This window comes from Mesocricetus auratus, unplaced genomic scaffold (genome assembly GCF_017639785.1).
Source record: "Mesocricetus auratus isolate SY011 unplaced genomic scaffold, BCM_Maur_2.0 Super-Scaffold_100053, whole genome shotgun sequence".
Lineage (NCBI taxonomy): Eukaryota > Metazoa > Chordata > Mammalia > Rodentia > Cricetidae > Mesocricetus > Mesocricetus auratus.
Window position 1 is genome coordinate 1555828 of NW_024429230.1, and position 23020 is coordinate 1578847.

The 23020-nt window shown below is 38.9% G+C and overlaps 1 protein-coding gene across 4 annotated transcripts in view; it reads left to right on the forward strand.

Moving 5' to 3' along the window:
- Adk (adenosine kinase) overlaps positions 1-23020 on the forward strand; it is a 391346-nt gene that overhangs the window by 251076 nt on the left and 117250 nt on the right. For all 4 annotated transcript variants that reach the window (XM_005083530.4, XM_005083531.4, XM_040735976.1 and 1 more), the window contains one exon: positions 21121-21291. In XM_005083530.4, the coding sequence (XP_005083587.1) occupies positions 21121-21291 (171 nt within the window). The remainder of the gene's footprint in view (positions 1-21120; positions 21292-23020) is intronic.

The window sequence follows — 23020 nt, forward strand, 5'->3', positions numbered from 1 at the left end:
TAAATACAGGTTAACAGCTGAGGGAATTCAAATAATTAATTTTCTGTGTGGTGTTTGGTATTTTTCAAAATAAGTTATGTAGAGAAACACATTGTAAATATAGCAGTAGTAAATTAATAACATTAAATGTGCTTTTCATAACTTCTGTGGGTTTTCATAGAATCTTACTCACTTGGATAAGTATAGATTTTCCTGCTCTTAAAATAAAATTTCTAAATTTCAAATGCAGGAAATAGAGGTTTCTATTTATTCTTCCATTTCATTTCTTAATGCCAGTAAAAAAAAAAAAAAAAACTTTGGTAGCACACACCTTTAATCCCAGCACTTAGGAGTCAGAGGCAGGCAGATCTCTGTGAGTTCAAGGCCACTCTGGTCTACCAAGCAAGTTCCAGGACAGGCTCCGGAACAATACAGAGAAATCCTGTCTCGAAAAAGAAACTTAACTTTTAATTCATTAAAAACAGTTGATTGAGCCAGGCATAGCTTGTGCTTATAAATAAATTAATTAATTAATTAATTAATGAAGGAAGGAAGAGATAGACAGACAGACAGACAGACAGACAGACAGACAGACAGACAGACAGATAGAAAACAGAGAGGAGAAAAAAAGACATTTCATGTCTGTCTGCCCGGGTTGCACTGGTAGCTTTGCTCATCAGATACCTACCTGGTGCAGGGAGGGAGCGGTCTCTAGTGGACTGGCCCGGCTAAAACCCTGATGTCATCTTCCTAGCCTGTGATCTTGGAGAAGCCATTTGTGCTATCTCTGTGTCAGTGTCCTTGGTGTCCTTTCCACAGGGTTTCAGTTTTAGTTGGGTTAATATACTTGGATGGCTGAGGAAATAGCCTAGCACACGATGACACTGTCAAGATTATAGCTGATAGTGTGGTATCATTACTGTTACATTACCTGAGCAGCCATGGAGCAGTTGAAAGTGCAGCAGTCTGATTCACAGGCATGGTATCTAACACATATTTTACTCACAGAAATTTCATCTAAACCACTTCACAAATAGGCTTAATCATCTTTGCACACACTGAGATCTATAGTGTAAAAGGTTGGGTTCAGTTCAAGATACAAATGAATGTATTTAACAGAGAATTTATATGAAAGTATGAAGAGAATACTGCTCAGAGAAAGTCATCAGATTTGGATAAATACAGGAGAGCAACGTACTCTGACCAGAAAGTAGAAAAATGAGAATGGGAGTTTCATTTCCAACTGAGATAATGGCTTAAAGATTTGACCAGACTTCAGGTACATATAATACATTTATATGTGTGTTTGTATATATGAACATTTTTGATACATATTTTGATAAACATTTTGTTTATATCTAACTTAAATTTTTATTTTTAAGTATTCATCATGGTAGATATACCAGATGACTCCAAAAAGAATTCAGTTCTCAGAAGCTATTGTCCTTCATACTTATGAATGTTTTAAAAACATGCAAACATTTAACCTCATGTTTCTGAAACTGAATCCGAACATTAATCTGAATCTATATTCTTTATAACCTCTTCTCTTCGTGGAAAGGAAATATATTGGGGAGTGTCACTTATGGAATTGTCAAGGAATAAATAAAATAATTTTAAAATTCTTCCCTTCACAATTTGCAAATGGGTAATGTGGTGATATATTGTTTATGATTTAATAAAGCTTGCCTGGATATCAGAATGCAAAGCTAGCCACACTAGTTAGCCATAGATGCCAGGCAGTGGTGGCACACACCTTTAATCCCAGGACTCAGGACACAGAGGCAGATGGATGTCTATGAGTCCAAGACCACCCTGGGCTACACAAGAGTGAATCAGTCTAAAAGAGAAACAGAGCTCACGCCTTTAATTTCAGCTTTGTGCGAAGCACCAGTGGTGGTCTTTCATGTGTGTGTTTCTGCCTTATTCTAATTGTCCTACTTTGATTATAAGGTATTTTTATCTAGGCGTGGCGACACACACCTATAAGGCCAGCTTTCTAAAAGTAGAGGCATGAAGGACAGGGTTCCTCCTTATCTTGTGAAAAATAAAGGGAAATGAAAAAGAACAATGGGCTGGGAAGATGGTTCTTCCTAAGGACCCTAACCTGTCCCTGGGACCCAAGTAAAAAGCTCAGTGTCCTGGCAGGCATCTGTAATTGCACTCCTGTGGGGACATGAGGTGGAGAAGAGAGAACCTCCCCGAAGCATGTGAGTGAGCCAGCCTGGACCATGCCAACAGGTGGAAGGAAAGAACCAACCTCCTGAGGTTGACCTCTGACCTCCACACTCACTATGGTTCATGTGTATCTGCATGTCTGCAAACAAAAGTAAACAGCAAATGTAATATTTTCAACTTTCTCTACCGTAAGGTTACTACTTCTACCTTGTAGAAATGTGCTTTTAGATTATGTAAACTTACTATTTCTTATCATGTGTTCTTGTATTGGTTTCAGCTTCATTTGCGGGGAAGGGAAAATGGAGTCTATGTGCCCTTGCTGTTCTGGAACTATGTAGACCAGGCTGGTCTCAAACTCACGGAGACCTGCCTGCTTCTCAAGTGCTAGGATTAAAGGAGAATGCCACTATGCCTGGCCATTGTTAAGTCTTTCTAGAAAAATTTTTACATGGAGATAGCCAAATTGTGAGTTTTTTTATTCCTAATCTTTTCTGTGCATTCAGCTTCAGTTTGTATATCTGTAAGTATACCTAATTGATGTAATGTGTGGATAATATCCAACTAGTTTATGTAAAATATGATCTTAATTTAATGAAATTCTCAAAAATATTTGATAATTTTTATGACCAAAGCACTTAGGTAACAGGCTAAAAAACATATATTTCAAGATCTTAGAAAGGCCATAGAGATCTTGAAGTATCATTTTATGTGCCCACTGTGTTTTCCTTCCCTTCTAGTGAGGTCAGTCTTGAGAAGATCTAATAGATGCCACACACTTGTCTTTTTATTTACTGATGACAAGCTTTGGTTAATTAATTCAGCAAAAATATTTGCAATGTGGTTCATATGATATGTAGTACTTAAAATTCTTGTTATAATGTGTTCATTAAATAAGAGAGAGATGTAGCACATTAAGTTTTCATTTACTGCATTGAATTATGAAATAGAATTATTTATGGTTATTTTAATTCTTAAAAATTTATTAAGTCAAAATGTAAATTACATATGTACATAGTTAACTCATTTTGTGCTTAAGGATTTACAATGGAAAAGGGAATATATTCTGACCCATTTTCTATTGAGAACTTTGCTGGTTTTTTTAGTTACTTACTCCTATAGTTTTAAAAGTGTCCTAGCCCATCCATTCCTTCTACTTACTGCTTACTGCAAAAGATGGACAGTTAGCCCTTCTGCACACATGCATCCTGTACTCTGCCCTTCACTACTTGTCCAATAGAATATTTAAATTAAATTTATTCACAAACACTATTATACCTGTGTTTATATTCATCCTTTGGGATTTTCTTTCTCTTAGAGCTTCAAAGTTCCTCTGTTTCCTTAACTCCTCTGTGCTTGTTGCTACTAACACACACACACACACACACACACGACACACATATCTCCTAATAGGACTAAATTGTTTTGTGACTTGTAAAAATTGCCAGTCACCCATTAAGCCTGCCACTAGCATTTTTGTTGTACGTGTCATATGTTTATCTTGAAGATCTTGGTTTTTCTGCTGCAAGCATTGACCTAGGACTTTTCTTTCTCACATTCCTAAGTTCCCTTCATGTCAAATCTGTGCTAAATATTTTATTTCAGGACTCCACACATTCTCATTTAAATGCTTTTTTGGTAGTTTAAATTCCTCTTTTTTCCCCCCTCCCAGCTTTCTGAAAAAGAATCTCTGAAACTTAGTTTGTCTAATATTCCACTCTCTCATTCATGTAAAGTTTTACTTGTCTAGTATTTCCACTCATTCATGTGGAGCTCTGGGAAGAAATGGATCTCCTTTGGAGTCTTGAAACCATTGTTTTATGATATTTTAAACTTCTTTCTCCTCTGTCTTAAACCTTTAGAGTTAATCTTCTTTTTATTCTAGGATCCATGTAGTTTTCTGGAAGTTTCATAATAAATAACAATTGGTGTAGGTGTCACTGTGTTTCTTAGTTAATCGATCCCTATAAATTTATATTGTATCGCTGTACTGACCAAAACAATTAATGAAATTTAGCTTCCATTTTTCTCTCTTTTAGCAAGACAGGAAGGCCATTGGAGGCGGTGCTTTTTTCCTGTCTAGTCCTTCTTTCGGTTGGTAGTCTTTAACTTTCATCTGTTGCTTGATGGGTGGGTGATTGGCTGGATGGATATATGAATCTCCCCATACTCCTTTTCTCCCTCCTTCCTGTCTCATTCTCCATGTTTAATTTCATGATTTCCACTTTCTCTCAAAACATAGCAGGGCCTTTTGCTAATTGAAGGTTTCATGCTGTGTGAGGGTAAGAGGCTGTCTTACTCTGGGATTTACTAGAGGTTTTTACTCATTTGCTTTTGGGGATTTTGTTGTTGCGGTTGTTTTTAAAAGGTATTTTTGTACATAAAATTCATGGTCCTATTCTCTATTTTTTTAGATGATGAATGAATTAGGTGGTAGCCATTGCTCTAGTTATCTGGATTCCCTCAACTCAACCTTAATGTTTTTAACTTTTTTTCTCCCTTTTTACTCCAAAGGAGGGTGGGGCTTATTTTTAAAAGTGTGTAGTGACTGCAGGGCATTGTGGCACACTCCTTTATTCCCAACACTCAAAAGGCAGAGGCAGGCAGGTGTCTGTAAGTTCAGGGCCAACTTTGTCTATATAGAGAGTTGCAAGTCAGCAAGAGCTAAGAGCTACATTGTGAGTCCCCACCTTTAAAAAAAAATAAAAAGTAAGCCCGGCATTGGTGGCACACGCATTTAACCGCAGCACTCAGGAGGCAGAGGCAGGTTGATCTCTGAGTTCGAGGCCAGCCTGGTCTACAGAGTGAGTGCCAGGATAAGCTCCAAAGCTACACAGAGAAACCCTGTCTGGAAAAAGCAAAAGTAAAATAAAATGAAAAGTGTTCAGTGACTGTTCTCTGCTGGACCCTGAGGGCACTGCTCTCACATGTGTAGGCACACCCACAAATAGATGTAAAGGGATAGTAAATGCCATCTAGTCAGATACAATTAATGTTGGGGAGTTTTTAGTGTTGCCCACAGTTCTTTGATGATGTGCTATGTAAACAAATTTGTTATGGGACATTGATATACGGCTCCTTACTTTAGAATTATAAATCATTGGCATTTGTCGCTAATCAAAAATCCATGAGAGAGCAATCGATCAGCCTTAGAACCTGGAGTACAGTGAACAGTATGGACTACATAGCAAATCAGCAGTCTCAAAAGTGCAGCCTCAGGTTATCTGCTATTAGTAGGTGTTGCCACTAGATCATTTGAGTTTCTCCATAAATTCCATATTTAATGAACATGAAACTGGTATCTGCTTCATCTTACTGTGTCTGCATTGCTTTCAGGCTTGCTAAGTTATATATCAATGATACTTTTTTCCCTGGGTGTCTCATTGATTATGGAATAATGGGAAGGGTCTGTATGTAAACAAATGAACAGCCAGTGGATTGGCATTCCAGTACCTCTTTAAATTGTTAGTCATATGACCTAGCACAAATTAACTATTCTGAGTTTTAATTTGACATGCAAAATAGTTAGTTAGATATATCAAGTAATTTTAGCTACAGAGCACTGACTGCTTTAATGGTAAGTAGTTTGGGAACCTAAGCTATGCCCCAATGATAGAACTACTATGGTTGGGCTGATGCCACAGCTGCAAGGAAACTAAGTCCCTTTTTTTTTTTTTTTTTTTCCCGGTTTGTTGAGACAGAGTTTCTCTGTGGCTTTGGAGGCTGTCCTGGAACTCTCTCTGTAGACCAGGCTGTCCTTGAACTCACAGAGATCCACCTGACTCTACCTCCTGAGTGCTGGGATTAAAGGCATGCGCCACCAACACCCCGGCTACTTTTACCATTTTTAAACCCAGATTTTAAACAGACATAGAACCACAAAGCCAAACATGAGCTCTGTCCCCAGAACCCATAGTAGAAGTTGAGACTAACTACCATGGTTTGTAAACATGCTGAGGCATATGTGAACTCACAGGTGTGCATGTAGTCCTGCACACATACGCACCACACACACACACACACACACACACACACACACACACACACTGATTATTTTTAAATACCTAGAGAGTTGTAACTGGGGATAAGTCACTAGTTTGTGTCTTAGTGAGTAAAACTGCTTAAGATCACCTCAATAAAATAATCATTCCCCTGAGGGTGCAGGTGAGGTCATTTCTGTTCTCTGTTTGCGTCTCTTTTTCTGAGACAGGGTTTTATAGGGTAGCTTCAGATTTTCCGCATCCTCCTGAATATATATATATATATATATATTTTTTTTTTTTTTTGGTTTTTCGAGACAGGGTTTTTCTGTGGCTTTGGAGGCTGTCCTGGAACTCGCTCTGTAGACCAGGCTGGCCTCGAACTCACAGAGATCCGCCTGCCTCTGCCTCCCGAGTGCTGGGATTAAAGGCGTGCGCCACCAATGCCCGGCTCCTCCTGAATATTTTTATGACAGGCATAAGTGACCATGCCAGCCTCTGTTACATAAGAGTTTCTTATATCACATGTGGAACTTTGTGATTTGCATTTTCTATTAAAATTTCAAATTAATTATTGTTCTATGAACCAAACTTAGAACTAGCTTCACCTCTGGCTCGTTGAGATTTGTCCTTTTGTAGTTTGAAGGGACTCCCTCCTCAGAATTGCAAACCTTTTGCAAAAGTGCATCTTTTATGTTATTTATTGCTTCTAAAATTGGTTTTTTTTTCAAAATCAGCTATGAAAACATGTTCATAAGCAGAAACACATTATGATATATAGTCATACAATATATATTGTCTGTTTAAAAAAAATAGAAAAAAAGGAAGTCCTGATCCATGCAGTGTTGTGAATGGACCTCTGACTTATTTGGAGAGTGAAAGAAGACGCAGATCACAGTTGTTTCGGGCCATTTGTTGAACTATCCAGAACCGCTACATTCATTGAGGCGGAAGGGGATGAGGTAGTTGCTGAGGGCAGGGCCTTTGTTGTTGTCATTGTTTTATTGTGGTTTTGTTCTTTATGTCTTTACTGTGCTAAGTCATGCATGCTAGGCAAGTGCTCTACCATTGAGCTGTACTCTCAGTTCTTTAGGGACAGCATTTTATGAATGGGGAAGTAGGATTTCTTTGTAGGATGGTAAAGCTGGATAATGACTGGACGTGAGTTTATGTTGTCTGAGTCACTTCTACAGCATTCACCTGCATTTCTTCAAGACCTCATTTCATTTAAAACTGAAATCAACTTTAGAAAAGTTGCAGTGTAAGTTTTGGGGATCCTTCCTTTAACCCAGTGTCCTTCCTGTCTTTTAAAAATGAAAAATTTAGAACAAAAACTAGGTTTGTGAAGATCTCCTGTAGAGTAAAGTATTGAAGTTTCTAACCTGTTGGAGTATTTTGGGGGGAAGAGGACTAGGTCACATACCACTTTATTATGTATGTGTTGCTTCTTTTTTATTTTTTGTTTTGGTTGAGACAGGGTATTGCTATATGACTCTGCCTTGCCTGGAAACTGCTTTTAGACAAGGGTTATTTTGGATCTGCATCACTCCTTCTGCCTCTGCCTCCTGGGTGCTAGAATTGAACTACCTTGACCAAATATTATGTGTTTAAAAAAAGAACATTCTAGGGGGCTATACTGCAGCAAGTTTTACTTTTAAATAAAAATAAAACAAAGAGGAAGACTCAGAGAAAGCCCCATCAGTAAAGTCCTTATTGTCCAAGCATTGAGAACTTGATTGTAAGCCCCAGAGCCCACATAAAATTGCTGGATGTGGTGACAACAAGCTCATTAGACCAGCCCTGGAGAGGTAGAGACAGGTGGTTCCCTGGGGTTCTGTGACTGGTCAGCTAGTGCAGCCTACTTGGCAAGCATAAAAGGTGTTTAGTGCAGTAATTTGCCATAAAATAAGCCAGAGCTGGAACTAAAAATTATAACACGTTGGCAACCAGAGGCTATAGGGAGGCTGTGCTTGGGGGCGCAGATTGGACCTAGGGCCTTATATGTGTTAGGAGTGGCTCTGCCTCTGTGCTGTACCTCTAGTACTGGCACCCCATCTTTTAAATCTAGTTTACATTGACATGGTAAATTATACCATGTTGTTGATTCTTTCGTTTGAAAAAGTGTCTCACTCAGGCTTAAAATTATTTCCCAGCCTCATGAATGCTGGTGTTACAAGGAAGTGTCTTGATTTTTTTTTCCCAAAAGAGAAAGAATAGAAAAATTGCTAACACTTTCTGCCACCTGAAAATGTTTTTCTTATTCATTGAATGAGAAGTGGGCAGTGGCCCTGCCCCCTAAGTGGCAGCACTAGAAGGTCAGCTTTAATGTTCCTTGTTCTGCGTTTGTTTGTCCAAGACTTGCTGTGCTAAACTGAGGGTAGCCTTGAACTTCTGATCCACCTGCTTGCTCCTCGCTAGGGCCTGGATTGTGAACCTGCACCACCACATCCAGTTCAAAAGCTCTGGTGACGTTGCGTGCTGAGTCGGGTGGAAAACTAAGGTGGAGTGCAGCAGCAGCAGCAGCCTGAGCAAGCTCCGGAGACGGCGCTCAGTGCACAAAGGGTCCAGTCCCTGGCGAGCACCACAGACTGAAAGTGAAGTGCTGTCTGTGCTCAGTTGTGTAGACTTAGTACTAGCTTCAGAAAATGCAAAGGGAGGTGTTAGAGAATGGAAAACTGTCTCTCTCTGTGGCTGTCTTTCTGTCTGTGTGTGTGTAATTGTCCATTTTTTATTTTATTTTTCATTAATTTCATTTAAATGAGAAACAATCTTATTTTACATATCAATCCCAGTTCCCTCTCCCTCCCATGCCCCCCCATCTACCCCCATCCCATCCTCCATCCACTCCCCAGGGAGGGTGAGGCCTTCCATGAGGGATCATCAAAATCTATCAAGTCATTTGGGGCAAGACCTAGACCCTCCCCCATGTGTCTAGCCTAAGAGAATATCCCTCCATGGGAAATGGGCTCCCGAAGTCCATTCAAGCACTAGGCATACATCCTGGCTCCACTGCCAGAGGCCCCATAGACTGCCCAGGCCTCCTAGCTGACACCCATGTTCAGGGGGCCTGGCTTGGTCCTATGTTGGTTCCCCAACTGTCAGACTGGGGTCTATGAGTTCCCACTTGCTCAGGTCAGCTGTTTCTGTGGGTTTCCCCAGCGTGGTCTTGAACCCTTTGCTCATCGCTCCTCCCTCTCTATAACTGGATTCCAGGAGTTGGACTCAGTGCTTAGCTGTGGATCCCTGCTTCTGCTTCCATCAGCTACTGGATGAAGGCTCTAGGATGACATTTAATGTAGTCATCAATCTCATTATAGGGGAAGGGCATTTAAGGTATCCTCTCCACTATTGCTTAGTTTCCTAGTTGGGGGTCATCCTTGTGGATCTCTGTACATTTCCCTAGTGCCAGATTTCTCTTTAAACCTATAGTGGCTCCCTCTATTGATGTGTGTCTTTTCTTTGCTCTCCTCTATTCCTCCCCCCACTCAATCTTCCTGCTCCCCCCTGTTCTCCTTCCCCCTCCTCCTCCCCCCTCCTCTTTCTCTTACCTCCCTCTCATCTTCCCCCATGTTCCCAGTTTGTTGAGGGGACCTTGTCTTTTCTGCTTCTCTAGGGTGACCGTGAGTAGTACTCCGTGAGTGTAAATGCACCACATTTCCTGTATCAATTCTTCAGTTGAGGGGCATCTAAGTTGTTGCTTCTAGGTTCTGGCTATTACAAACAATGATGCTATGAACATAGTTGAACAGATGTCCTGGTTGTATGAATATGCATCCTTTGGATATATGCCTCAGACATTTTCTGGAGAAACCACCAGAAAATGGTAAGTGGTTGTACAAGTTTGCACTCCCACCAGCAGTGGAGGAGTGTTCCCCTTTCTCCACATCCTCTCCAGCATAAACTGCCTTTGGTGTTTTTGATTTTAGCCATTCTGGCAGGTGTAAGATGATATCTCAGAGTTGTTTTGATTTGCATTTCCCTGATGGCTAAGGATGTTGGGCACTTTCTTAAATGTCTTTTAGCCATTTTAGATTCCTCTATTGTTCTGTACCCCATTTTTAATGGTTGTCTGTTAAAATGTGTTTATTTTCATTTTATATGTAAGTATTTTTCCTGTGTGTATGCCTGTACATCGCATACATGCCAAATCTGCAGAAGCCAGAAATAGGCTTGACATCCTTGGAAACTGAGTTATGGTTAACGGTTGTTAAGAGGTGAACCCCCATAGTTCCTCTGCAAGGGCAACAAGACCTTTTATCCCCTGAGCCGTCTCTATAACCTTTAACTTTCTATTCATTTTCTCTCTCTCTCTCTCTCTCTCTCTCTCTCTCACTCTCTCTCTCTCTCTCTCTCTCTCTCTCTCTCTCTCTCTCTCGTTTCTCTGTGTGGCTTTGGAGGCTATTCTGGCACTCTGTAGACCTGTCTCTGCCCGCCTTCGCAGTGCTGAGACTAAAGGTGTGCACCACCACCTCCTCGGCTCAAATTTCAATTTTTCTTTACTACAAAGAAGAAGGTACATACTCCTACTTCCTTAGCCTCGTGAATTTCATATAGAATTTTGTCTTCAACATAATTTTTATCTAAATTGTTTTCAGCAAGAATGACTTGCTGTTATTGTGAGTAAAATTTTATTGTAACTCAAGCATACTCGTTATTGTAAGTATTGTAGATTGCTACCTTTCTGCTGAACTAACAGGAGAGTGGGTTCAACGGGAATCATGAAACCTGCAAAGTTAAATATTTATTGAGCCCTTTGCAAAAAGGCATCTCTTTATGTTCAAATGGAAAATGAAGAACAGACTCTAGTGTAAATGCAGCATAACCAACACATGAAAGTGTGTCAGCAGGCATAGGCTTTGCTTCTAGGTTTCCTGGAAGCCTCGTGTGATGATTCTAAGAGTTTCATCAATTTGGACCATTGGAGATTATTATATTGGAAAGTAAAAAGATGCCTACTGTCTGAATGTCATTTCCGCATTATAGGGCAATAAAGCTGTTTATGTGAAACATTTTAGTTGGTGGAGAAAGGTTTCCGTGTATGTGTGAGGCAGGCTTGTGCAGTACTGAAGTTGGTGCTCATCCCCGCTCAGGCAGGTGTTCTCATTGTTCCTCACCTTCCAGACATCTGCCTGCCACCTACCTCTCAGGGTCAGTCTCCTCACCGACGCGGCCCTGCTGCTCTCTAGAGTCCCACCCTGATGTCCACGTTTCCTTGTGCCGTTTCATACAGAAAGTCACTTCTCTTTCTTAAATGCCCTGAACTGTAACCATGAATGTCTTAGCTTTCTAAAATAAAAAATAGTTGAGGTATTTTCTTCCATTATTCCATGCTGTATCAGTTTCAACATCAGATTGTACTGCATTCCTCTGGGGTGATGTCTTCATTTGGGGAAGGTTGGTGTGGTTTCTTAAAAAGGTGGTAATTCCCGAAGTCTCTGCAGCAGAAAGGAGAATGTCAGGGTTTGGCTGGACGAAAGGCTAGAAGAGTAGAGCAAGGGCCTGCAAGCTCACATACCCCGATCACACGTACTGTGGGGATTTAGAATGATTTTCCTTCTTTTTCAATTAATATGTAATTTTTTTCTAAAACTTGCATCCAATTGTAAAGATGGTACTCATTAAGTTGTTCGGACCTACTTGCTACAAAACAGATCTGTTAGGCATTTGCTAGGATACCGTGAAAAAATAACAAACTGTAAAGATTCTGTGAGCTGAGGAAGTTTCAGATCCTATGAACTAGAAGGAATTGCCTAACTCTAAAACGAATATACTCTTCTTAATCATGTAAGAATACATCAGTCTTCAATTTTCATTGTTTCAAAAATGGCATTTCAGTGACAGAGGCATTCATGTAAGGTCTCAAAAAACTCAGTTGCCCTGTGCTTTGTGCTACAAGAAACAAAACAGATATGGTCTACCTGTAAGGGCGGTCATACAAATGTGAGTTCCCTGTGTAATTAAGTAAATACAATCAGTTATTCAACTCATATTTGCCTGTTTTGGAAGTTCAAAGAGGAATGAGTAATTCTCTTTGGGGTGAACGAAAGTTGATTTTTCTTTTTCATTTTTTTTTAATACTGACCTGGCAGTGATAGTATAATTATAACAGGTCAAAGTCATAGGCATTTCAAATGGAACAATGGAAAGACTCTGAAGATTTATTTTGGGAGAGACAAGTCATTCTGTATGATTGAAGTCCAGACATATGTTGTGGAAACATGGAGGTTACAGCTGGTTTACTGTGTAAGTTGAAATGCTATTGTGGAGGTTTTGAGTGCTGGGTGTGAGGCATTTGGATTTAATTTGCTAGGAAAAGAAGAATGATTGGGGTGATTAATCTGTCAGCAGGACACGGGATGATTAAATCAAGGAGAGAAAAGAGGCATGGAGAGCTTTTGGAAAGGGAATGATGGATTTTGTTTTATGTATTTATATTTCAAAGGATCTAAGTTAAAGAGCACATTTTTGTTTAGCATTTTAACTAAAGGCTGTAAAAAGAACTTGTCATTCCTAAGGGAGGGGCACTTTTTAATACTTGGTATTCCTGTGGTAATATAGTAATGCAGTATAAATATGTTTAAATTCATACTCTGAATACTCAGCCTTGGAGCTTTCCTATTCCAACCTAAAGATGAGAACAAGGTCTTGAGATGTTAAACTGTCCAAAGCCCCACAATTAGTAAAGACTCAGATTCTCAAAACTTAAAATAAGTATACTAGGAGGTCTGGAGGCTGCTTGCACCCACAAGTTCAAGACCAGTGAATGAGAAGAAAGGAAAGGAGGGAAAGATGCCCTCTGTTTAAGTCACAGGGAACTGAGTTATCTATCCGTCTCCTCGGGTCTCATGACGGTGTGGTCACTTGGCCTACTTACAGTTCCATTTATGTTTTTTCATACCACTCTTGATTTCTTAATACTAACTTCAAGACCACAGGCATTTAATGTGTTGATAAATAGCTTTCATTTGTGTGTATTCCTGAAACCTGTTTGAATGCTGTCGATTTCTATATAAAAATTTTAAAGATTATTTGTATGTTTGTGTGCACATAAGTGCAGGTGCCTGCAGAGAGGGGTCAGTAGCTCAATCTCCTGGAACTAATGTTTCAGGTGACTGTAAGCTGCCCAGTGTAGGTCTGGGAACTGAACTCTTGTGTCCTGCAAGAGCTGCACACATTCAGGTGCTGAGCCTTCTCCCCAGTCTCTGTGGTGTGTGTGTGTGTGTGTGTGTATGTGTGTGTGTGTGTGTGTGTGTGTTTACATTATACACAAAGTATGTTTCAGTTTGCTGTGTAGTCTCCTTATATTTCCCCCTCAAACAGACGTCTAGGACATCCCATTTCTAGGATATCTCCTACTCTCTTACTTTCTCCAGAATGAAGGTAGCATATTCATATGTTACCCTCCTATGATCCATATTTCTTTGACAACACCTTTCCCGCCTCTTGCCTTGTGTCTTTGTTTGGGTTGGTTGGTTGTATTTGAGGGACTTACATGTGATAAAAGAAAACTGGCTTCTTCATTCATGGTACATATGGTATACTTAGAGTTGCTGGTATTTTAATTCTTGAAAAGATTTAGATATATGAGGGATAGGTGGGGTGTCTGTGCTTTCTACAGGCTGCATAGGCAGGAAGATGGGGGAAATACTTTCTTCTGTTCCTTTGACATATCACATGTAGTCATGGCGGCAAACTTCACAGTATTCACTGCAGTGTTTGTTTTAACTGTCATATGAAATATTATGCATATTTGTAAATGGTTTATGTTATCTTAATGGTTGTCAAAGACAATGTTCTCCTTACAACAGCATTGAACTATGTATGGTTTGTCATAATTTGTATTTGATCTCTCCCGCTCCTACACTCTCTGGGAGATTCACAAAATATGTAGGACCTACTAAGAGGAAGAAAACGTGTTATCAGGGTGTTGTATTTGTTATTTTTTACTTCTAATTTATTCATTCTCACAACTGTGTTCTCCAACTGATGTTACTATGGCACCTTAGTTACAGCACTGAAAACAAGCTAATTGTATTCCTTAAAGCAAACAACCGTGATGCATCTAGAGACAGGCATCTGGCATCCGAGGCTTCCTGTGACTCTGATGTTCTTTTCCTTTTCTTTTTTCAGCACACTTTTTTTGTTGTTCCCTTCTGTTTCTGTAAATAGTGGCATATATTTACTAAAGTCGCTAACCATACAGTTAGCTTTTTCCTTTTTGAGCCTTAAGCAAGAAGAAATGTAGAGTTACCCTCAGCCATTTATGTGCTCTTGACTCTTGTTTCTTGAATTAATATTCTCAGTGTTTACATATATCTTCTGATTTGTATCTACTTCACTAGAACAAAATAATTCCATTTTTATGTTTGTAATCTCAAATGTAATTATCGCCACTTTTTAATATCATCAATTTGTAAAATATATTAACAATTTGCGTTTTACTATTTCTACTCTTCATGCATTCTCTTCTCATCATTTCTTTATTTTACCATTGATATAATATAGTTTCCAAGCACACTAATAGTGTGTATACTACTTTTGTCTTATGCCTTATTGAACAAGTATGTACCATAATAATGTTTCCTTTACTACTCAGTTCTCATCTTTTGTAATGTCTTCACACTACTCCCTAAAACAGCACTCTTCTGGAGATGTTATAAACTACAAATATAATTAAATATAATGGGAACATATAAAATTTTTTAAAAGGCAGGCTAATAATATATTTTAACATCAAATCACCCAGTTAAAGGTGGCTTGTTTCTTGCGGTTTTGTTTTGGTTTTGCTTGCTTTTGGTTTTTTGTTTGTTTGTGTGGTTGGTTGGTTGGTTGGTTGGTTGGTTGGTTGGTTGGTTGGTTGGTTGGTTGGTTTTGGTTTTTCGAGACAGGCTTTCTCTGTGTAACAGTCCTGAATGTCCTGACACTCGTTCTGTAGACCAGGCTGGTGAGTTGTTGGGTTCTTGCTGTTGTTGTATTTTCTTTTGTTGTATTTTTGTTTGTTTGGTTTGACTACTCACATAGACCAGCGTGCAGATAACACATGCCTATATCTGCCATTTAGGTCCTGTATGAGCCTATGAAGAGACCTCCCAAAATGGCACCAGTGCACCAAGTGGTGTTCAGACATATAAGCCTATGGGGAGTTTTTCATATCTAACCCATTAGTAGATTGTCAGAAAAGTTATTGATTCAGAGAGTATAGATTAGTATTCCTTCTGTGTATTTGCAGGTTATCCTTATGACTGTTTGCTGGACTACTGCTCAGTAATAGAATGCTGGCTTGAATTGAACCTCACCTTCACCTTGCACCATCTTGAACATTGAGTATTGTTTCTTTAGTTGTTAGAGAAGAACCTGTGTGTGTGTGTGACTTTACTATGAATTTCTTTTTTGGGAGACAGGCCTTAGACTGGCCTAGAAGTAACTGTATGGCCTACGGGAGCCTCAAGCTCACAATAATGTTCCAGTCCCTGCTGGTTTTCAGGATCTGTGCAAAGTTGATGGACCTATTATCACCTTCCCCAGCCTTCTGTTTATTTCCCTCCTCTTGGGTGAGGATTTTAATGTCTCTAAGGCAAATGATTTCCTTAGTTCTGGACTTAGAAATCATTTCATACTTCAGAAGCAGCTCTGTGTCTCTGTCTCTCTCTCTCTCTGTCTCTCTTCGTGTGTGTGTGTGTGTGTGTGTGTGTGTGGTGTGTGGTTGTTGTTCAAAACAGGATTCCTCTCTGTAGCAGCTCTGGCTATCCAGGAATTTGCTTTGTAGACCAGGCTGACTCACTGAGATCCACCTGTCTCTGCCTCCTGAGTCTTGGGATTAAGGTATGCACCACCACACCCAACCCAACAAAGATTTTGTTTGTTTGTTTGTTTGTTGTGTTGGTTTATTCTTGTTGTTTTGGTTTTTTGGCAGATTTTCTATATATTTTTAAAACTTTTTATCAACCTAGAATTCATATGGCTATGTAATTGTTGGCAATGGGGGTAGGGAGACCCTAAATTACAAGTTATTATTCAGCCTAATTCATTGTTTCTGAGCTGTTTCTGTGTGAGCTGCAGAAGGAGCTGATGACCCACTCAGCTACCTCCACATTTTATGCCGCTCGCTGTAAAATGGCACTGTTTGTTTCGCCCTGTTTGGGGGACCATAATAAGGGTATTTTATGTTAGCACAGGCAAAGGCCTCCTTGCCCACCTGCCATTTAGTTACAGTCATAGCCACTCTGTATACTTCCATGCTTCCTTTCTGAAAGCCTCTTTTACCCCAGGCTGGCCTTGAAGTTTCTGCTCCTGAACTTCCCACTTCAACCTCTCCAGTGCTGGGACTGCAGTTCTGTTTTCTTTTGAATCAGTAAAAACTTGTATGTACATGGGTATCTGTGAACGTACACACATGTTTCATATCTCTAATAAGTGTTATGGATATAATTAAAATCTTATATTCTTAGGTAAAGACATGTAATAGGAACCTCAAATATTGACTCTGAATTAAACACTAGTAAAGAGAAAAATTGTTTTCCTTTCTCTTCATATATTTCTAATTTTTACTATATTTAAAATAATCTGACAAATTCCTTAGAGTGGTTTAGATTTCCAGACATTAAATCACGTTTTGTTAAAATGGTCTTTGGCTTTACCTAGTCTTTAACTCCTATCTTCTGGTTTTTGTTTTGTTTTCCATTGTAATGAATAAAGTTCACCCTTTCATTTTCAATCTGGATTAATGTTTTTCAACCAGTATAAGAATATACTGTGTTTAGGGTTGTTTGAAGGGAGAGACATGTAGAGCTAACTGTGTAAACAGACATCCCAAACTACAGAATCCCAAGATTTTCCTGGATATATATAGTGTTTTTCTGAAACATAGACATATAGACTTTCAGCTTATTTTTATTACAAACTTGACGTGAACAAAACAATTCTTTTTGTAGCAGCACTGTTTTTATTCTGGGTCATGCTGTAGGCTGGAACACACGCCTTAGCAAAGGTTATAAATCTGAGAGAAAAGTTATGGTTGGCATGCATTTTAACAGTCTTTGCAATCTAACAGAGCACAAATCCCAACTTGTTTAAATTCTAAATACTCACTTTACAAAGTAAGAGAATATTTTTAAATAGAATTAAATTGTGCATTTCCTGCTTATTTTTGCCTTTTCTTTATAAAATTAACAGAAATCAAATATATATATACTATCTACATTATAATACTATTATGTTATGTTTTAAAGTAAAACACATACAACATACATAGATTTGGAGTCAGGCCAAATTTAGACTCTAGAGGCACACTGTTCTGTGACTTAAATTGCAATCATATGTATTTGAGTCGAGATCAAGTTTTCAGTGTGAAGTTGGTGAGAAGCCTAATTATTTGACCAGGTTACTATTTATATAGGCCATCCTGAGGCTGTCTGTAGTTAATCCACAGCTGGCAGAATACTAGCTCTGGGAGGCTTCTATTTCATGCTGTAACAGTTTGAAGAAAAGTAAGAGGGGGAAGCTTTAAACTCTCCTCATTAAATAAAAGACTAAAACAGCAAGTCCATACACACTGCCACAGAGACAGATGCTGTAGAAAGTGCTCCATTTGATTCTCTTAGTGACAGAAATAGCAAAGAACACAGCTCGGATGTTCATAGTTGTCTAGAGACATGTGCCTGAAGAAAAAAGGTTGCCATCACTTTTTAAATGGTATTTAGAACATCACCTTTTAGAATAATTGAAGAATTAGTGGCATGGAGTTTCTAATGTTTTTTGGTTGTGAGCCTGTCCTTTAATAATTTTGTTTTGTTTTGATTTTTCGAGCGGGGTTTCTGTATGTAGTTCTGGCTATCCTGGAATTCACTCTGTAGACAAGGTTGGCACAGAGATCTGCCTGCCTCTGCCTTCTGAGTGCTAGGATTAAAGCACTGCTGCCCAACTTGGCATAGAGTTTCTAAATGGGAAAACATTGTTATTATATTAAGAAACATCGTTTGTGCTAGATTGCCATTGCAAGGGTCGTGGCTGACACTCATGACACAAGAGAACAGTACAATAAGTCTACTTGACAATTTCATGTGACACAGGAACATTTAGACATGAAGTCTCACGGCGTAGGGAAAACTATTTTATATAAAATTCTGAAGAAATAATTTTTAAGACATCAAGACTGGGCAAATGGAATATGACTCATGAGGGAATAGTATCCAGTAGGCCTGGCCTTTTCAGATTTTGCTTCTTCTCCAGGAATGGGACAGGACCCTGGAATAAGAGTCCAGTGGCCTGCTTTTATGTGAAACTGGGACTCTCACACAGAAGTATATTCTGCAGTTTTCTCCTGATTCCAAAGTACCATGTCTTGGTCTGTCGTGTTCTGAACTTGAATACAATTACAACTTAAAAGTCCTTAATTTTTCAGAATGCCTAAGGGCAGTAAAACTCCTTCAAAGATAGATCTTTATATTATATTCAACTTGAAATTGAAAGTAATTGGGAAAAAGTTCTCTCTCTCTAACTTCTGTATGTTCCTATAATGTGACGAGGTCTTCAGTTACAAGTCAGTACTTTGTAACATTTTGCAGCTTTGATTTGTTTGTTGAGATAAATAGGGTCTTATTTGTATTGCCGAGGCTGACTTTGAACCCAGCAATCTTCCAGGCTCAGTCTACCAGCTGCTGGAAATACAGGTGGGCTAGATCAGCCTGGCCGTCTTCGCAGCCTTTTAAAGACATCTCTTGCATATTGCCTTATTTCTTCTTCTTTCTGTCTGGTTTAAAATGACTCCCCTTCATCGTTTTTTGTTGTTGTTCTAGTTATCCTCCCTTAGTTCTTCCTTCTGTTTCTTCCTTATTTCTTCGAAAAGCAGAAATGCTGTGCAGGGCGGTGGTGCTGGACGCCTTTGATCCCAGCCAGCACTCTGGAGGCAGAGGCAGATGCATCTCTGAGTTGAGCCAAGCCTGGTCTACAGGGCAGTCAGGGCTACACAGAGGAACCCTGTCTTGAAAAACCAAGAAAAGACAGAAATGTTCAAAATACAACTATCCTTAAGAACTGTCCTGAAACTAGATATAGTGCCTTGTGCCTGTTATCCAGCCCTTGAGAGGAGGAGACTACAGGACCAGGAGTTCAAAACTAGCCTGAGCTGTATGGCAGACCATGTCTCAAGCAAACAGACCTCCAAAAATCTTTCTCCTACTCTCTGAGGATATTCTATTAGGAATCATTTTAATCCAGACTTATCAAACATGTAAAGCTATATAGCCTAGACGATATTTCCCTGGTTTGATTTCAGAATTATTTATAAAATGAGAACGATAAGTAGTATTACTCCATAAGGTTCATAATAATTGCTAATTTGTAAATTTTTAGTTCAGTGTCTGGTACACCAGCACTGATCAGTATATTTCAGATGGTTTTATCAGCATAACTCCTGGCTTGACTTGCATTCCTTACCCCGGTCTCCCCGGTCCTTCATCCACGCTATAGTTTAGTTTACTCTAGTCCTTAGATATGTCTGCTCAGGGCCTCCAGTCTCCACCTCCCTATAACCTTGAACACATAGCGCCTTCTCGAAGTTCCCAATCGTATTTCTCTGCCACTTTCTCCTTGATAGCCTTCCTTTGTTGTATCCTTTTCTGTTTCTGTCATTTGTTCTTTTATGGATCCATATTCCCTCCCTTGGTAGTTAGAACCACAACCTTCTGCTGACACATTTCTCATGAGTTGGACTTTTTTATAGAGATTTTGAGTAGATGGCTACAACTGAATAGTCTGTTTACAATGTGACCCTGTTCTTGTTCTGGAGTTTTCTATTTAATAATAAGACCAAAGTTTTTAAATTGTTTAAATATCATTTTCGAATTCTACTCTTTGCCTTTTACATCTTAAACGATCTATAGGCCCCATCCTCAGAACTGCAGTGTGGCTTCCTTTTACATAGCCACATACGGGGTGTTATTAGTTTTTAGTAAATTGTTGCTATCAGTTTACCGTTCTTGCCTTTTCTCTTACCATAGTCCTTTCTCATGATGAAAACTCATCACACAACTCCATCTTCCCTCGGCTCCTATGTTGCCATCTAAGCATCCCCTGCCCGCCACTGGAGGCCTTCCTGTTAACTCACTTTGTATTAGCACAACTCCATCTTCTTAGGTTCTCTGTGCCTCCTTCCTTACCAGTTTCCTTCAGATCTACCCGCATCTTTAAGGAAATTTTTATCATGAGGAATATAGATAAGCACTATTTTAAAATATAGCTTTTCTGGCATGAAACTAATTGAAATAATTTTCATTTGTAGTCTTGAATTATTTTCTTATCATTTGAAAATTCTAACTAAAAATTGTTTTAAAAATCCAGATATTCTCTGGGTGATAGTGGCACGCGCCTTAAATTCTAGGCAGAGGCAGGTGGATCTCTGTGAGTTTGAGTTCCAGACAGTTAGGACTGTTACACAGAGAAACCCTGTCTTGGGGGGAAAAAATCCAAATATTATGACACCTACTTGTAATCTCTAGACTTCTAGAACTTTCCAGGCCAGCTTTGGTTAACAAAGGCTATAAAATGAAATGAAATAAATTTAGTTATGATATTTTAAGATAAAAGTTGGATATACTCTTTGTAACCATTCTTAAATTACTGACAAGATTCTGACAGTTTATAGGAAGCTAGAAGGATTTGATCTGCCTACATTTGTATTTCTCAAATTCACATGTACTTATCTTCTTGAGTATTTCTTGTTTCATAGGTTCCAAGAATTCTTTGGGAGTGCACATTTGTAATCTAATAGGAAGTAGATAACGTTTCTTCTCTTTAGTAATGGTGTGTATCAAGCATACAGCACTCACATGATAAACTTTTCTCTAGCTAAATACAGCCATTTCCAGCCTTGGACTTTTTAATTAAATTTGCATAGGCATTGATATTTTGTTTAGATCCTTTTATCCCCTCCTAGACTAACTCTGTGGCGGTGTCCATTCTAATGTTCTCCCTGTTTTCCTCTGTGCAGGGCTTTTTCCTGACAGTCTCCCCAGAGTCTGTATTGAAAGTGGCTCACTACGCTGCTGAGAACAACAGGGTCTTCACTTTGAACTTGTCTGCACCGTTCATTAGCCAGTTCTTCAAGGAATCCTTGATGAAAGTCATGCCTTACGTTGACATCCTCTTTGGAAATGAGACGGTGAGTTGCTTTTTTAAAAAACAGCAAAACAAAAAATAAACTAAAGCAAGGTGTGGTAGTACATGCCTTTAATCCCAACATTCAGGAGGCAAAGGCAGGTGGATTCTGTCTCTAAAAAACAAAACAGTCTGTTTCTGGGCTGTGTGTATGTTTTCTCTACCACTGTATTTTCTGTATTTCCTACAGAATAACTTCTTAGTAAAAAATAAATTATTGAAAGATTAACTCATTGGGATTTAATATACATATATACAATTCACCCTTCTTCCTCTAAATTCCTACACTTCTGCAAATGCATATGTGACCTATAACTAAGATCACAACCAAAATTCTTTTTAAAGAACTTTTAAAATCTTTAAAGTTAATTATTTTGAGTAAAGACTGATACTACAATTTATATTTTATTTATGACTGAGATTATTGTAGAAATATTTGTATATAGTAGAATTTCACTTGAAGTATTATTACAGTTTCTTCTTTTAACCAATGATGTATTTTCTCTAATTAAAAATCAAGGGAAACTTTAAATAGAATAGACTAGAGAAGGCTTTCACTGAGCCTTCATTTGATGTTATGAATATTGGAAGTTTTGTGTATAAGATGACATTGATCATCCTGTAAACCCATTCTGATTCTAATTCTCTGGTCCTAATATTTGAATACATTATTTTCTATATCAGTACAGTAAGTATTCAGTCTGCCTAAAGAAACTTAAAACCTGACCTGGAAATAATTTGAGATGTCACCTGAGTGAAGACTGAAGGATTGATCTGTAGAAAGAATATCAAATGTGTGAGCGTACAAAGACTAGCACTACTGAAAGGAAATGTTACCTTCCTTACACATTAACTGCATTAGTTACATTCCTATGCTGCAACCAAATACCAGACAGGAAACAACTTAAGTGTGGGAAGGTGTATTTCAACTGGGTAGTGGGTCACGTCTATCATGGCAGGGAGGCTTGGCAGAGCTTATGGCAATGAGAGCATGCGAAGAGATGTCAACTCCACATCTCAAGAGATTAAGAAACAGAACAGCAAGTGGGCCAAGTTCTAGATCTCAGGCCCACTCTGAGATCCTAAAGGTTCCAACAAAGGACTAGACATCTGAACACATGAGCTTGTGGGGGACATTTCATATTTGAACATTGATACGGTGACATGAAAGAAAAGTGAAAGACTTGAAGACTTACACAGAGTTGCTGGAGTTTGGTTTGACTAAAACCTGCCTTTTCCTTACATGGCTTGTGTGTGTGTGTGTTTATACAATGCAGTTTTAATTTCCATTCACTTTTTTTGACTGTGCACCATATGTGTGTTTGGCACCTGCAGAGACCAAAAAATCCCCTGGAATTGTAGTTACAGGTTATGAGCTGCCATGTGGGTGATGGGACCTCTGGAAGAGCAGCCACTGAGCCAACTCTCCAGCCCTCATGTTGTTTCCTAAAAAGTCAATGAAATGAGCAGGAAGTGTGCTGTTTTAGCCCTTGGAGTAGCATAAAGGAATATGTCACCATGATAGCATTCTGAGAGTCACTGTGGAGAAATTGACATTCACCCTTTAAAGTCTGGGAAGATTAGACTGGCAGTACATAAGTGCTCTAGACTCTAAGAAGACAAACTACAAGCACTGTTTAAAAGATAAGTATGATTCCAACAAATGAGGCTTGAGGAGTAGATGAGAGAATTGAATGCTGTCAGATTTACAAGTGGGACTTGATAGTTATGAG